General features: G+C 44.0%; 1 protein-coding gene across 1 annotated transcript in view; it reads left to right on the top strand.

The window, feature by feature from the left end:
• GRM4 (glutamate metabotropic receptor 4) overlaps nucleotides 1-11,790 on the top strand; it is a 238,888-nt gene extending 227,098 nt beyond the window's left edge. Inside the window, exon 11 of the mRNA XM_075853515.1 lies at nucleotides 9,746-11,790. Coding sequence (XP_075709630.1) covers nucleotides 9,746-9,795 — 50 coding nt within the window. The 3' untranslated portion in view covers nucleotides 9,796-11,790. The remainder of the gene's footprint in view (nucleotides 1-9,745) is intronic.
• The last annotated feature ends 4,609 nt before the right edge of the window (nucleotides 11,791-16,399 follow it).

The raw sequence follows: 16,399 nt of genomic DNA, 5'->3' as shown, positions 1-16,399 counted from the left end.
TATGACCCCCGTTCTTATGATCGGTGTGGGTCCAAGCAGTTGGACCCCCACGATCAGCTTGTTTTAACCTATCTTGTGGTAAGGGGATAACATTTAATCTTTGGACAACACCTTTATCTGCCGTGGACACAAGCAATCATGCAAACCTGGAAAAGACCATGATAGGAAAGCTCTACCCATCAAGACAGAAGAAGTTATGCAAGAGGGCTACCAGTCCATCCAGTTTGGAGGTTCTGGCTTGAACTATAGGATGGAATGTAGACATGTAATAATAAAAATAGTAATGAGCATAGAGTGAGGGGTTTTGTTAGGTTGATATAGGGAAGTTTATGTGGTATAATTAGACATAGCCACTTTTTTATTAATTAAACTAATTGGTCCAAACATAATAATTAATGTCACCTGATCTGCACATGGACTTCCATGTATGTTCACAGCTGTGAGTGAGGAGAAGTATGGACAAACCAGTCTGTCTGGCTGAAATTATCAGACTGGTGGGTGCTAACAATAGTAGTCAAGTAACAGTTCAGGTTTGGTACACAGATAAGTGGCAACAGGTTGTAATGTGAGGCAGAGATGTGGTAAGGAAACAGTCCAAGTTCAGCACACAGATAAGCGGTAACAGATTGTAGTGTGAGGCAGAGACGTGGTTAGGAAACAGTCCAAGTTCAGTACACAGATAAATTTGTAAAGAGGCATCAAGGAACTAGACTAGGGCAGGAAGCTCAATAGACTGACAATCAGGGCCAGACTTATATAGGAGACAGAATGAGGAGACTAATTAGGAAATCAAGGCAAGAACCAAGAGAAGCTAGACACTAGATTCAGCATTGGCACTGTCCATCAGCATAATCAATAGCTCAATAAGAAGAGTGAATGCTACTTCTTTGGACACAGGAGTATCAGAGTTCAAATTCTGACATGATTACTTGACGATGTTGTGTGATGGCTATTGCTTCTATCCTGCACTATTTAAATCCATTGCCCCCCTGTTCTCAGCAACGCTCACACAATAGAAAAAAGTGGGTACTCTAAGAATGTAACATTCATTGTTGTATTAGAGTCACTAAGGTTAAAATAAAGCTATGTGGCCAACCCTTATAAGAGGAGATTTTGACTGTGCTGCTTCAAATGACAGTTTCTGACTCTCTTCAGAGAGGTTGGACAACATGTATTTGAGCTATAGTCTTGAGACGGCTGAATAGAGAAAACATTTTTTACAGGAGGTGAGGAAGCAAAGCCCCTACAGTAGTCTAATAGAAGAACTCAGTCTAAGAACCCAGACCAACACATATAAACTTCTATGTCCGTTTGAGACATTTTTCTTTTTTTGTTTAATGACAGATAAATATAATAATTGTTCATCATATGTTTCTTTACAACCACAATCTACTACCACATACCACTACCACCTTCTGTTGCACTTCCTGGAACCTGGTCACTGTTCCCCAGAACACAGCAGCATGAGCTGTTATTTTAAGGGCGGGTTCACACATGGCGGAATTTCACTTAAATTCCGCTGCGGACACTCCGCAGCGTTAATCCGCAGCGGAGCCGTTTCTCCATTGACTTTCACTTTAATTTAGCAGTGTTCGTTTACACGATGCGTACAATTCCGCTGCGGAGCATAGGCTGCGGAGCGGAATTTGGTGTCCGCAGCATGCTCTGTCTGTTGCGGAGCAGTGGCGGACTCATGGCGGAATTTCTCCATTGACTTCAATGGAGATTCAAAGTTCCGCCATGAAGTCCGCAGCTGTCATGCACATGTCATGTGTGCTGCGGATGCGTCTTGCTTTTTTCACTTGACATTTCTTCATTCTGGCTGGACCTATGTATTTCTAGGTCTACAGCCAAACTGAGGAAGTCAATGGGGCTCCCGTAATGACGGGAGCGTTGCTAGGAGACGTCTGTAAATAGTCACTGTCCAGGGTGCTGAAAGAGTTAAGCGATCGGCAGTAACTGTTTCTGCACCCGGGACAGTGACTACCGATCCCAATATACATGTATCTGTAAAAAAAAATGAAGTTCGTACTTACCGAGAACTCCCTGTTTCTGTCTCCAGTCCGGCCTCCCAGGATGACGTTTCAGTGTAAGTGACGGCTGCAGCCAATCACAGGCCAAGCACAGGCTGCAGCGGTCACATGGACTGGCGCGTCATCCAGGGAGGTCGGGCTGGATGCCGAAGGAGGGACGCGTCATAAAGACAACGGGCGGTAAGTATGAATTTCTTTTACTTTCACTAGGGAAAGTGCTGTCCCTTCTCTCTATCCTGCACTGATAGGGAGAAGGGAAGCACTTTTCCCGCAGTCCGCAGCAGCTAGTCCGCATCAATTTTCTGCACATTTTGTGCAGATCCGCAGCCGTAATCCGCAACCCGGATTAGGTGCGGCATTGATGCGGACAGTTGCGGAGGAATTCCGCCATGTGTGGTCATGCCCTTATAGTACAGATTCTAAGTTGATTTTAGCTTTCTCATAAATGCTTGGCAAAACAGTCAACACATCTAGGCCATAATATAGCGCCGGGCAAGAATTATAGAATGCTAAAACTGCCCCTACACCAAGCATCTTTGATGTAGTAATGGAAACTGGAGGCCTAGCTAGGTTCTCCTGCATCCGAGACAAAGATTCAGTTTGGCGCACCACCCCCTCCCCCCCCAACGTCTTTCCCGTCATCTCCTTCCCTCTCGCTATGTTTGCATTCTCTACCAATCAATGAGGTGTCATTTTTATTTCAAATTTTTTATGGAACTCAAAAATATTTTACAAGAAATATAGATATATAAGATAATTAAAATAACAATGAATTAAAAGAAAATAAATTAAAGAGGTCAGTGTCAGGTCAGGCTAATGAAACTATATGGTGACATAATGAACAGCCGTCTCTTGTAAATAGTGCCGCCGCCTAGATCCCACCACACAGCCCCCCTGTAGATATTGTCACACTCCCCCCTAGTAAATTATGGCACACACACCCGCCTTGTAGATAGTGGCAAACAGACCCCCCTGTAGATAGTGCCACACATCCCCCCTTATAGATAAGCCACATAGCCCCCCTTGTAGATAGTGCCACACCCCCCCTGTAGATAGTGTCACAACCACCCTGTAGATAAACCCACACATACCCCCTTGTAGTTAGTGCCACACAGACCCCCTTGTAAATAGTTCACACAGCCCCCCTTGTAGATAGCGACACACAGCCCCCTTGTAGATAGCGACACACAGCCCCCCTTGTAGATAGTGACACACAGCTACCAAACAAATAAAAAACTTATACTAACCTAGCCCCATTCCCGCTATGAATAGAGCAGCTCCACAGCCTCCTCAGCAGCCTTTGAGACGGTATCCTTGCATAGGACCGCGTGATCTATTAACGTCATCGCGCCGACCTGTGCAGGCAGGGCCGCCATCAGGGGGGTATTAGGGGTAGTGGTGTGAGGGGCCCGGCCAAACCTAACTGAAAGGGGGGCCCGGCAACTGCCGCAACATTCTTTTGGTAGGAAAAAACGGGCCTGTAATGGGGCCCGTTTTTTTCACCAAAAGAATGTCGTGAGCTGCTGCTGCTGCTGCTGGTGCTGCGGGCCCCCTCCCCTCGTCATGGGGGGCTGTCAAACAGTCCGCCCGCGCGCGCGCACCCGATCGCGCGCACAAGGAAACTCCCGTGCATGCGCACTCGCGAGCGCGCACCCACGAACGCCCGCACCCGCGATCGGCCGCGCGCGCACCCGCGAACGAAGCGCGCGCAGCCGCGGACACACATGGACAAAACTTACCTGGAGCCTGGCTGGAGGTGAAGGACTCGACGTCTGGACCGAAGACCTCGCCTGGAAGACATCGCCTGAAGAGGCCTGGAGTGGGAGCAGCTCTTCTGACACGGTGAGTAAATTATCTCAAAGTGCTGTTTATGTATGGCCCTGTTCACACAGTATTTTGCAGGCAAAAAAAAATCTGCCTCAAAATTCCTTAAAGAATTTTGAGGCAGATTTTGACCTGCCCACACTATCTTGCCGCGATTTTTTGCTGCGTTTTTTGCTCGCGGCGATTGAGGACAGCAGACAAAAAATGCAGCGAAAAATGCATTTTCTGCCTCCCATTGATTTTGATGGGAGGTCAGAGGCAGAACCGCGGCAAGAAAGGACGTGCTGCTTTTTCTTTTTTCAGCGACTGGCTCCCATTGATTTCAGATTAAATCAATGGGAGGCGGTTTTGGAAGTTTTTTGGTGCTGATTCTGACGCAGTGTCCGAGTCAATATCAAGGCCCAAAAACTCTGAACTGGGCCTTATTGTTAGGGCTTATTCAGACGAACGTGGAATACATCCGTGCAACGCGCGTGATTTTCACGCGCCTGGCACGGACCTATGTTACTCTATGGGGCCGTGCGGACTGTCAGTGATTTTCACGCAGCGTGTGTCCGTGTGTCCGCTGCGTAAAACTCACGACATGTCCTATATTTGTGCATTGTTCGCGCATCACGCACCCATTGAAGTCAATGGGTGCGTGAAAATCCCGCCCAGCACTTCCGCAGCAGTATAAACTATGAATGAAAACAGAAAAGCACCACGAGCTACAAACATACAACAGTGTCATAATGATGGCGGCTGCGCAAAAATCACGCAGCCGCGCATCATACGCTGCTGACACACGGAGCTGTTATGGATCTTTTGCATGCGCAAAACGCCACGTTTTTTGCGCGTGCAAAAAGCACATGCTCGTGTGAATCCGGCCTTAGGGTAGGAACACACTCGGCATGAACGCTGCGGATTTTATGCAACACATTTTATTGTGGATAATCCGCAGCGTATTACAGTCGCAGCAGAGTGGATGAGATTTAAACAAATCTCATTCACACGCTGCAAAAATAATGGACCTGCGGTGTGGCTTTTTAAGCCGCAGCGTGTCAATGTATTCTGTGGAATCGCTGCTCCTCTGTTGCGGAAATGCTGCGGTTCTGCCGCTAAAATCACAAATGAGAAAAAAAAAAGGTACTTTTTTAAATTGATAAAAAGTTTAGACTTGCCCCGGCCGTAGTCCTGGTGACGCGATCCTCTATTCTTAGCGCAGCCCGGCCTCCTGTCATGACGTTTCATCCCATGTGACTGCTGCAGCGGTCACATGGTCTACAGCGTCATCCCAGGAGGCGGGGCTACGTTCAGAAGAGAGAGACGCGTCACCAGGACTACGGCCGGGGCAAGTCTAAACTTTTTTTTCCCTGCAGGATTCCCGCAGCGGACATGCCTCACCAAACCTGCGCCACTATTTGGTGCGGTTTTGCTGGCAGAATTCCCTGCGGCTACCGGGGGGGATAAGCTGTGTAGTTTTACTCCGCATATCCGCCTAGTGTGTTCCTTATGATGTCGCTCCTGGAGCTGCTGCCGGTCTCTAAATAGGCAGTTGGTTCAGTAGAATTTGGAATTATTTTTTTTTGGGAACCAGCTTAAAAAAAATACAAAACTTTTGTGTTAGGGCCTGTTCACATCACCGTTCGCTTCCGTTCCGGGGTTCCGTCTGAGGTTTCTGTCGGGTGAACCCCGCAACGGAAAGTGAAAGTGACAGCACAGCTTCCGTTTCCGTCACCATTAGCGTAGTCGACTGCGCTATTGATTCCGTCCGAAAACCAGCCGGAATGGTGACGAACGGAAACCATTAGCGATGTTTCCGTCACCATTGAGATCAATGGTGACTGAAACGGAAGCTGTGCTGTCACTTTCACTTTCCGTTGCGGGGTTCACCCGACAGAAACCTCAGACGGAACGGAAGCGAACGGTGATGTGAACAGGCCCTAACACAAAAGTTTTGTATTTTTTTAAGCTGGTTCACAAAAAAAAATAATTCCAAATTCTACTGAACCAATTGCCTATTTAGAGACCGGCAGCAGCTCCAGGAGCGACATCATAAGGGACACACTAGGCGGATATGCTGAGTAAAACTACACAGCTTATCCGCCCCGGTAGCCGCAGGGAATTCTGCCAGCAAAACCGCACCAAATAGTGGCGCAGGTTTGGTGAGGCATGTCCGCTGCGGGAATCCTGCAGGGAAAAAAAAGTTTAGACTTGCCCCGGCCGTAGTCCTGGTGACGCATCTCTCTCTTCTGAACGTAGCCCCGCCTCCTGGGATGACGCTGTAGACCATGTGACCTGCAGCAGTCACATGGGATGAAACGTCATGACAGGAGGCGGGGCTGCGCTAAGAATAGAGGATCGCGTCACCAGGACTACGGCCGGGGCAAGTCTAAACTTTTTTATAAATTTTAAAAAGTGCCTTTTTTTTTTTTTCTCATGTGTGATTTTTGCGGCAGAACCGCAGCATTTCCGCAACAGAGGAGCAGCGATTCCACAGCATAAATTGACACGCTGCGGCTTAAAAAGCCAAAAGCCGCACTGCAGGTCCATTATTTTTGCAGCGTGTGGATGAGATTTGTTCATATCTCATCCACTCGGCTGCGACTGTAATACGCTGCGGATTTTCCACAATAAAATGTGTTGCATAAAATCCGCAGCGTTCATGCCTAGTGTGTTCCTACCCTAAGGCCGGATTTACACGAGCGTGTGCTTTTTGCACGCGCAAAAACGTGGCGTTTTGCGCTTGCAAAAGGTCCATAACAGCTCCGTGTGTCAGCAGCGTATGATGCGCGGCTGCGTGATTTTCGCGCAGCCGCCATCATTATGACACTCTGTTTGTAGCACGTGGTGCTTTTCTGTTTTCATTCATAGTTTATACTGCTGCGGAAGTGCTGGGCGTGATTTTCACGCACCCATTGACTTCAATGGGTGCGTGATGTGCGAACAATGCACAAATATCGGACATGTCGTGAGTTTTACGCAGCGGACTCACGCTGCGTGAAAATCACTGACCGTCTGAACGGCCCCATAGAGTAACATAGGTCCGTGCGAGGTGCGTGAAAATCACACACGTTGCATGGATGTATTACACGTTCGTCTGAATAAGCCCTAACAATAAGGCCCAGTTCACAGAGTTTTTGGGCCTTGATATTGACTCGGACACTGCGTCAGAATCAGCACCAAACAACTTCCAAAACCGCCTCCCATTGATTTAATCTGAAATCAATGGGAGCCAGTCGCGGAAAAAAGAAAAAGCAGCACGTCCTTTCTTGCCGCGGTTCCGCCTCTGACCTCCCATCGAAATCAATGGGAGGCAGAAAATGCATTTTTCGCTGCGTTTTCTGTCTGCTGTCCTCAATCGCCGCAGGCAAAAAACGCGGCAAGATAGTGTGGGCAGGTCAAAATTCGGTGCGCGGTTCCAGGCGGTCGCCGGTGCGCATGCGCGGGAGTTTGCGGGTGCGCATGATCGGTCGCACGGGCGGCGGTGTTTGACGGCCCCCATGCTACCCAGGGCCGCCATCAGGGGGGGTATTAGGGGTACTGATGTGAGAGGCCCGGCCAAACCTAATTGAAAGGGGGGCCCGCAGCTCATGACATTCTTTTGGTGAAAAAAACGGGCCCCATTGCAGGGGCCTGTTTTTTTTCTACCAAAGGCAAGTCGCGGCAGTTTGCCGGGCCCCCCTTTCAATTAGGTTTGGCCGGGCCTCTCACATCAGTACTCCTAATACCCCCCCCTGATGGCGGCCCTGGGTACCATGATATAGTGCTGGACGGAGTACCGTTAACAGGCGGTGCCACGGTAGGGGGGCCCCGAAAATTTAGCTGTAGGGGGCCCTGAAATTCCTGATGGCGGCCCTGTGTGCAGGGATACTGTCCCATTGCCTTAGTGAATGGCAGGGCAGGGAGCTAGCTCCTTGCTCCACCATAGTATTTAATTGTATCTGCGTCCTGCGGACACAGATACAATTGAATATGGCAGTCGCCCGGGGCCTTGGATGCCCGGTGTAGGCGATGCCACTGGGAATGAGGTGACCCGTGCAGCCCAGCCCAGCACATTATGTAGTATGCAAGTATGTTGCAAGTTATTGAGCACATTAAGGCTACATTCACACGAGCGTGTCCGATTTGCGTGCGTAAAAAACGGACCATATTTCCTGCATTTCATGTCCGTGTGCCATCAGTGTGCTTTGCGTATGGCACCTGTTTTTCAAATCTGTGATTATCCTCGGCAAGCACTTTCTTTTTTTTCTTTCTATTTCTCTAGCAACTGATGTGTGCAAAACATGGACAGCACACGGATGTCGTCCGTGTGCTGTCTGTGTTTTTCACTCACCCATAGACTTCAATGGGCGACGAGGTCCGCAGAAACGGACTAATATAGGACATGCAGTGAGTGTCACGCAACGGACACACGCTGCATGAAAAACCATGCATGTCCGAATAGCTCCATTGATTTGCATGGGTCCGTGTGCTGTCAGTTATTTGAACGGACAGCACACAGACGAGGAACACACTCGTCTGAATGACCTCTTAGAGACACATGTATAAAAGTGGCATCTGAGTGCATTGTTCGATTTGCTATGTTACAGGCTGTCACAATTGTCTCTACTAATGCCACTCACGGCATGACGGGTTGATTTATCATTGAATCATATTTCAGGAATACTCCTTTTAAATTTGCAGCACCCACAAGCCACCTTTGTGAAAGCTATCATATTACTTACTTATTTATATCCCTTTTAGTCCTGTGCATATCTTTTCTGACTTGCAATTTCAGCTCTTTGTGACTGCCCATTTTACTTTGCATATACAGTAGCTTATGTATTATATATGTATCTGATTTAAGTAAGTAGGTCTTACATTAAAGGCAAACCTTGACATTTTAACAATTTTAGGACGAAAGTGTCGTTCCAGAATCTGTTTGGTAATTTCAGTTTTAGAGGAGAAAGGTTGGAAACACATATGCAGTTTTCGTAGCAGTTTTTGTGGCAATTTTTGATGCATTTTTGTTTTTGTGCCAAGGCCAGGAGCGGATTGTCAAAAATATTATCCTACAGTTTTATTCCATGTATTGTATATGTATTAATACTATTACTGCGGCCTAAGTGCATTACTTTACATTTATCAACACTAAATTTCATCTGCCAGGTTTTTTACCCATGCAGCCAACTTATCAAGGTCTTACTGTAATATTTTACAATCAAGCTGAGTTTTAAGTATCCTACAAAGTTTTGTGTCATCAGCAAAAACTGACATTTTACTTTGAATCCCATCCACAAGGTCATTAATAAACAGATTAGAAAGAATTGGGCCTAACACAGATATAATTTAGCAGTTTATTTCGTAGAATACCTTCAACTATTTAAGTTTTTTGTCTTCAGCAGTTAATACAGAATGGCCTGGACAACTAATGCAAAGAAAAAACATCCCTTCACACATCCCTTCATAACAGTCTAAAACACATGCTAGTATGAATGCATCCAGAAATATACTTGTGGCTTATATAGGTGATGCTTACATTTTCGAGTCATTTTTTCTACTCATAATTTTATAAATACTTGCATAAATAGAAATATGGGATAAATTCTGACACGTGTGCACTAAAGGACAGAACATAGAATGTGGGCCTGGAATTACTTAAAAATTTAATTTTTTTAGATTTTTTTATGACTTCAGTGACTTCTGTAAAGGGTGTCTTCAGTGAAATAAAATAATTTCATACCAACTTTGCTTATTTCAACATGAATAAATATAAGATTGATGGTAGACACCGACTGTAAACAAATACTGTAAACTGCATGTCTTTTCAATGTATGTGAGATCATCTGTTATGTTATTGCATGGCCTTATTCAGCGATCATGAGTGGGTTTAGTAATCAAAGCAAATTTTTATGTTTTTCTTACAGCTCTGGCCAGTAAACCCACATACGTCAGCTACAGCAACCACGCTATATAGACAGCACTGATTGAGATTACCCTTGAACAATGGGAGGGGCCATACTATTGGTCAAATAAGAAGCCGCTCACTACTGAAAAAACGGGATCAGTCAGGGTGACTAGTTGACCCGTCATGGGGCGGAGAAGCGCGTCTGGCGCAGACGGGAGAAAAGCAGATGTTATATAAGCCACAGACCTTGGCACATTAACTTCCCGTCCATGCAATGGATCAGGAACACATCATAACTTGTTACTTTGGTCCAGATAAAATATACAATTTTATTGATTTAAGACATTGTTTTTTTTAATAAATTTTCATTCTTGGTTTAGATTTTTACATTAATTAAATGATCTTGTGTTTATATTTCACATAAGCACATCTATTTCGAGTGTGCCAGTTTTATTGCATTTCAGTATTTTTTTACTTACTACTTGATACAAACAAGTTATTTTTGTTCCTTATTGTGTTGTTTAAGTCAAGAGTTTTCACTTGTGCCCTCATTCATTTAAAAAAAGAAAATATTCTTGCACTTCTGCACAGTTGTTCTGTACCCTCTCGTCTTGCCTGATCCCTTGTTAATTGTAGCGATTTATTTGTTTTTTACATAAAATTTCCCAAAGCTAAACAAATGTTTCATTTCTGATATGTTCCATAATTTGGTTTTAAATACAATTTTAATTGCTGGCTTAAAATATCTGAAACTAAAAGAGACCCATACAAGAGCAAGAGTATAATGTAATAGACTAATTAAAGTACATTTATCGAGATGATTGTAACAATTTTGTAGAAATCATAATTATTAGACTAAAAGGCCAAATAGCATCAATATATATTTAAAGAAAGATAAAAATAATTTTTTATTTATTTTTAAAGAAAAAAATGTAAACGTAAAATGTAGTGTCCAAGGCAAAGCTAGGGCTACACCTAGACTTTTTGTAGAGAGATTTTTCAATTTGAACTATCTAGTGACAGCTGCAGTTCACAGGAGTGCGCTGACTTGCATGCAACTCTATGTATTCCTCTGGACTGTAGCTGTAGCTCGATCATTCATGCTGCCATACAGTTCCCATTTCTGATCTGATTGATCTGTTTTGCTTACATTTTGCAAAAGTATTTTTTTTCCCTCACCACCTAAAAATACCCCAAAATTGATTTTTGTACAAATTTTAAGAAGTAATTTTACAGAAAAATATTTTTTAAACTGCACCAGATGTGCTTGCTTAACTTGGCATGTGACATATGAATAGAGGAGATATGAAAAAATAGGCAAGATTGTGGTGTGGCTCCTGGGGAAATTCTGCTACAACAAATTCTAAGACCGCTAAGGACCAATTAAGCCCTTGTTAAATAAAATGCTCATATACGGAGCCTGAATGCTTGTGACATACTAATTTCTGCCGCTTTGTATTGGTCAGTAAGGTCAGTCTACCTCTGGCAAACTAATGGATGTATAATCAGACTTATACAGAAGTTCCTAAAAATACATTACCATTTTCCCATCAACAAGGAGTTTTGGAGAATCAAGCCTGTTCTAAAATTGTGGCAATGGGAATTTCATAAATTGCAAACATTAAACATTTGGTAGCTACAGTTACAAAATGCAGCAGTTAAATGCCAGAGACAAAGTTCCTGTCGATCCAGCCTATAACGACCTCTTCATTGTAGAAATGTTACTGCACAAGCACTTGGACTCCTCCAGGAGCACTTGCATGTTAATACTGTTTTAACTGATTACCTTTGTGGTAAGAAGTACCGCTACATTTGTACCTTAAAAATGTTATGCTGCAAAGCTGACTGACAAAAACAAATGTCTTATTGGTTTTTATTTGGTGTGTGTTCCCAAACTGTGCCCCTCCCAAGGTCAGTTTGCAATGTATTTATTATGAGAGTCTGAAAATGATCCTCCACCCTTCACCCCATGCATACCTTGCGCGGTGCCTGCGTTTATGCAAAGTTGTGTGTGCATGAAAATCACAGAGAGTCTTGAAAATGTCTTTTCTTTATTTTCTACCTGAGTGTTTCTAATAAAAGTTAAAAAAAAAAAAGTAAATGCATAAAATGCTGGTGTCTTATTATTTCAGGTTACAGTGTGTTTCACTACATTGTAAAATCTTATGCATATGTGTGTTTGTAACAATACAGCAGGGAGAGGAAAAACCCTCGGCCATCTATCCAGTTCCTCTTGTCGGAGAGAAATGTTAGTCTAGGTTCATGTAGTATAAATCAGAAAAATTATGAAAGTATAAGGGTTAGTTCACACAGAGATTTTTGTGCTGATTTTGACCCGGAAACCGCAAATGAATCAGCGCCACAAAAAACGGCCGATACGGCCTCCCGCTCGCGAGAAATAGAAGCAACCTACTCTTTCTGCGGTTCCACCTCCTGCCACCCATTGAAATCAACGGGAGGAAGAGAAAGCGTTTTCCGCTGCGTTTTTTGCCCGCGATGCACAATGGCCACGGCCGAAATACGCAGTGAGTAATGCCGCAAAAATCGCGGCAGTAATTTACTTTTTGTGATACAGCTGTTTTGTAGCCTGTATACAGAGCAGCTGTATCTACCACTGAGAGCTGAATCTGTAGTATCGAGCCGTTACCGATCACATCTAAGTTCATAACTTAGATGTGATCGATAACAGGTGGAACCGACGTGTCAGAGACACACAGAACCCGCTGTCACTGAACCCGTCAGTGCCATTGACCTGCAGGATTCAGGTCTCAGCGCTAGATACAGCTGCTCTGTCTACAATTATTATTTGAAAAAAGAAAAATAATTTTTAATAAAAAGTAATTAGAAAGTTGCACCAATCACACTGATACACATTTTTATTTAAAAATCAATAAATAAACACGTTTTCAAAGGTGCACATAGCCTTTAACTACAGACTTTTAATGTCAATGGATAACGAAAAACATTCTGCTACTAACCATCATCTGGTACAAATTGTAGAAATCAATGTTTAAATATTTGCAGCGGAATATAATATTTCTTAAATGGTAGATACAGAGCAGGACATGTATTAAATGAAAACTGTTAAAAGCCAAATATTCCCATGAATATATTGTATCTTTTTCTCCCTCCATAATAAAATATCGGCTGGAATTTCCCTAGGGTTTTGCATAACAACAGCCAAGATAATCATTGAGTGACAACAGAAGATTTGCCTCGTTCTATGGGATCTTCTTTTGTCACTGAGAACTTTTCCAGGTCATTTTCTGGCCCTTTCGAATGACATATTATTATTATTACCATACAGACAGTTATGTTTCTGCTTTTAGTGGGTCTATATTAGCTCTTCGTTACAAGCTGTTTCCTGCCATTAAAGGAGACAGTGATTACAGTAAGCAAGATGGTGGCTGGAGGCTGGATTATATAAAAAAAAGTAAAATAAGTATTACGATTAGGGATAGCAGAGGAGTGGTTTGAAGTCAGAAGTAGAATAATAATAAAAAGAAAACGAAAGTGTTTGTGCTGCTACATGATTATAAAATTGGAAACATCTGAATAGCTCGGATATTGAAAAGGATTCTGGTATACTGATAGAAAGACTGCTAAATTGCTACAGAAGTAGCTTCTCTCCTATCCGCTGAGCTACATGGGATACTGGACAGCTCATGTTCCAGTGTATTATATTATACCAATGGCTCCTTGTTCTAGGACTGTTTCGCTCCACCAGCTGGCTTAATTTCTAAAGGTAGTCATACAACTTAGTGGTCAGCCGACTCCGCCATAATATGCTTACTCAGATGTGTTGTGCATACATGTGTACTACTAGCAAAGCTTAAAGGGGTCGTCCCCTATTGATCAGCTGTTATCTGTCAGGAAACTTTTAAGTAAGTGTTCAGTTTCCCTGTAGCGCCATCACAGGGGAAATGAAGCATTACACAGTAAATTCAAATTAACGGGTTGTCTGTGTAATGCAGGACAGGTCCTCCAGAGTGACAGATGCTCTTTGTAGAGACTTTTCATGCTGGCCAAGAGATGAGAAAACTAAACAGAGGACCCTCCTTTATTAAGTCAAGTGTCCCTTTTATAGGTATATGAAATTTGGGATTTCTAAACTGCATAATTCCTGGTGGGACAAGCGACCAGGCAAGTTTGGTCATTCTTGTTTCCAGTAGACAGACGTCTGCGGACAGTCAGGCTGCTTCCATAAATATTAGATAATTGGTGGATTTTAGCAAAATCTGCCAGAAATAATTTTATGTGTATGGCCAGTTTAAGCTTTGTTCTTGCACTTCATTTCAATCTTGCTTCTGTTGTTGCCTGCTAATCCACACCTGTTTGCTTCGCCATTATCATCTTTTGTGATTGCTGCATCTGCTGGACTCTGAACTTGCTCTCTGGCCATGATAAATACATTTTTAAATTCCAGGGTATAAGAAGAATGTAGGTGAGCAAAAGGGTTTCAAAAAAATAAAACAAGGTTTAAGTTATTAGGAAAGGCTTTGCTGTAAAAAATATCCCCTTCAGCAGCCAACTGTAAGGGCATGACCACACATGGCGGAATTCCTCCGCAACTGTCCGCATCAATGCCGCACCTAATCCGGGTTGCGGATTACGGCTGCGGATCTGCACAAAATGTGCAGAAAATTGATGCGGACTAGCTGCTGCGGACTGCGGGAAAAGTGCTTCCCTTCTCCCTATCAGTGCAGGATAGAGAGAAGGGACAGCACTTTCCCTAGTGATAGTAAAAGAAATTCATACTTACCGCCCGTTGTCTTTATGACGCGTCCCTCCTTCGGCATCCAGCCCGACCTCCCTGGATGACGCGCCAGTCCATGTGACCGCTGCAGCCTGTGCTTGGCCTGTGATTGGCTGCAGCCGTCACTTACACTGAAACGTCATCCTGGGAGGCCGGACTGGAGACAGAAACAGGGAGTTCTCGGTAAGTACGAACTTCATTTTTTTTTACAGATACATGTATATTGGGATCGGTAGTCACTGTCCCGGGTGCAGAAACAGTTACTGCCGATCGCTTAACTCTTTCAGCACCCTGGACAGTGACTATTTACTGACGTCTCCTAGCAACGCTCCCGTCATTACGGGAGCCCCATTGACTTCCTCAGTCTGGCTGTAGACCTAGAAATACATAGGTCCAGCCAGAATGAAGAAATGTCAAGTTAAAAAAGCAAGACGCATCCGCAGCACACATGACATGTGCATGACAGCTGCGGACTTCATTGCGGAACTTTGAATCTCCATTGAAGTCAATGGAGAAATTCCGCCATGAGTCCGCCACTGCTCCGCAACAGACAGAGCATGCTGCGGACACCAAATTCCGCTCCGCAGCCTCTGCTCCGCAGCGGAATTGTACGCATCGTGTAAACGAACACTGCTAAATTAAAGTGAAAGTCAATGGAGAAACGGCTCCGCTGCGGAATAACGCTGCGGAGTGTCCGCAGCGGAATTTAAGTGAAATTCCGCCATGTGTGAACCCGCCCTTAGAAGCCAACTTTTAAGTGTGTATAACTACATCAATGGTTAATATAAATATCTATCTAAAATATTAATTGAATTTATAACAAAAATCAAGTAATTTTGGAGCACCATCTGCAATATGGGGAAAAATGCTTTCTATGTTAACACTGTCAGGACATTTAACTCCTTAGTGACCAACCATACGCCTTTTCACGGCAGTCACTAAGGGGCCTTAGGCTAGGCCGCCACATTTTCACGGCAGCCTAGTCTAAGTCCTGCACGGGTGACCCGTGCAGGCTGGAGCGGGTGCTCGGCTGTCTGATGATAGCCCGGCTCCTGCTCCAATGGTAGTGATCGAAGTTTACTTAAATCGCAGCCGTTTAACCCGTTAAATGCTGCGGTCAATAACGACAGTGGCATTTAGCTTGTTTACAGAGTGAGGGAGCTCCCTCTCTCACCCATTGGCGGCCCACAAATGCAATCACGGGCCTCCGATGGGGTGTCATGGCAGCCGGGGGTCTAATAAAGGCCCCCAGGCCTGCCCTGTCTATATGCCTATTAGGCTGTGCCAGGGGCACGTCCTAATAGATTGCCTGTCAGATTTACACTGACAGGCAATAATGCTTTGGCATACTTAGGCCTTATTCACACGAACGTGTTAAACGCCCGTGCGAGAAACAACGGCCGTCACATGGACCTATATAATTCAATGTGGCCGTTCTGTGAGAAAATAGGACATGTCCTATTTTTTTATGCTTCATGCATCCCTCCATAGAATCTAGTCTATGGGGGATGCGTGATATCGCATCTCGCAGCGCAGAGCACGGATGCACCTCGGACGTGAATATCTAGCTTAAGTATACCAAAGAATTATATGTGCGATCTAAAGATCGCATAGTGAAGTCCCCTAGTGGGACTAAAAAAAGAAGTAATAAATGTTAAATAAAAATTATTAATAAAGATTACAGTTAAAAAAAAAGTTAAAAGTGTAAAAAAGTGTAATAAATAAATAAATTAAAGTACACATATATGGTATTGCCACAACTGCATTGACCCAAACAATAATGTTAACATGTAATTTAAACTGCAAAGCGAACGCCGGGAAAAGAAACGCAAAAAAACTATGGCGGAATAGCTATTTTTTTCCATTACCCCCAAAAAAAGTAATAATAAAAGTAATAATAATAAAAATAATAATAAA

This window comes from Rhinoderma darwinii, chromosome 2, assembly GCF_050947455.1.
Source record: "Rhinoderma darwinii isolate aRhiDar2 chromosome 2, aRhiDar2.hap1, whole genome shotgun sequence".
In the NCBI taxonomy this organism is placed as follows: Eukaryota; Metazoa; Chordata; class Amphibia; order Anura; family Rhinodermatidae; genus Rhinoderma; species Rhinoderma darwinii.
The sequence above is the reverse complement of the archived record's forward strand: the minus strand, read 5'-3'. Positions and strand labels throughout refer to the sequence as shown.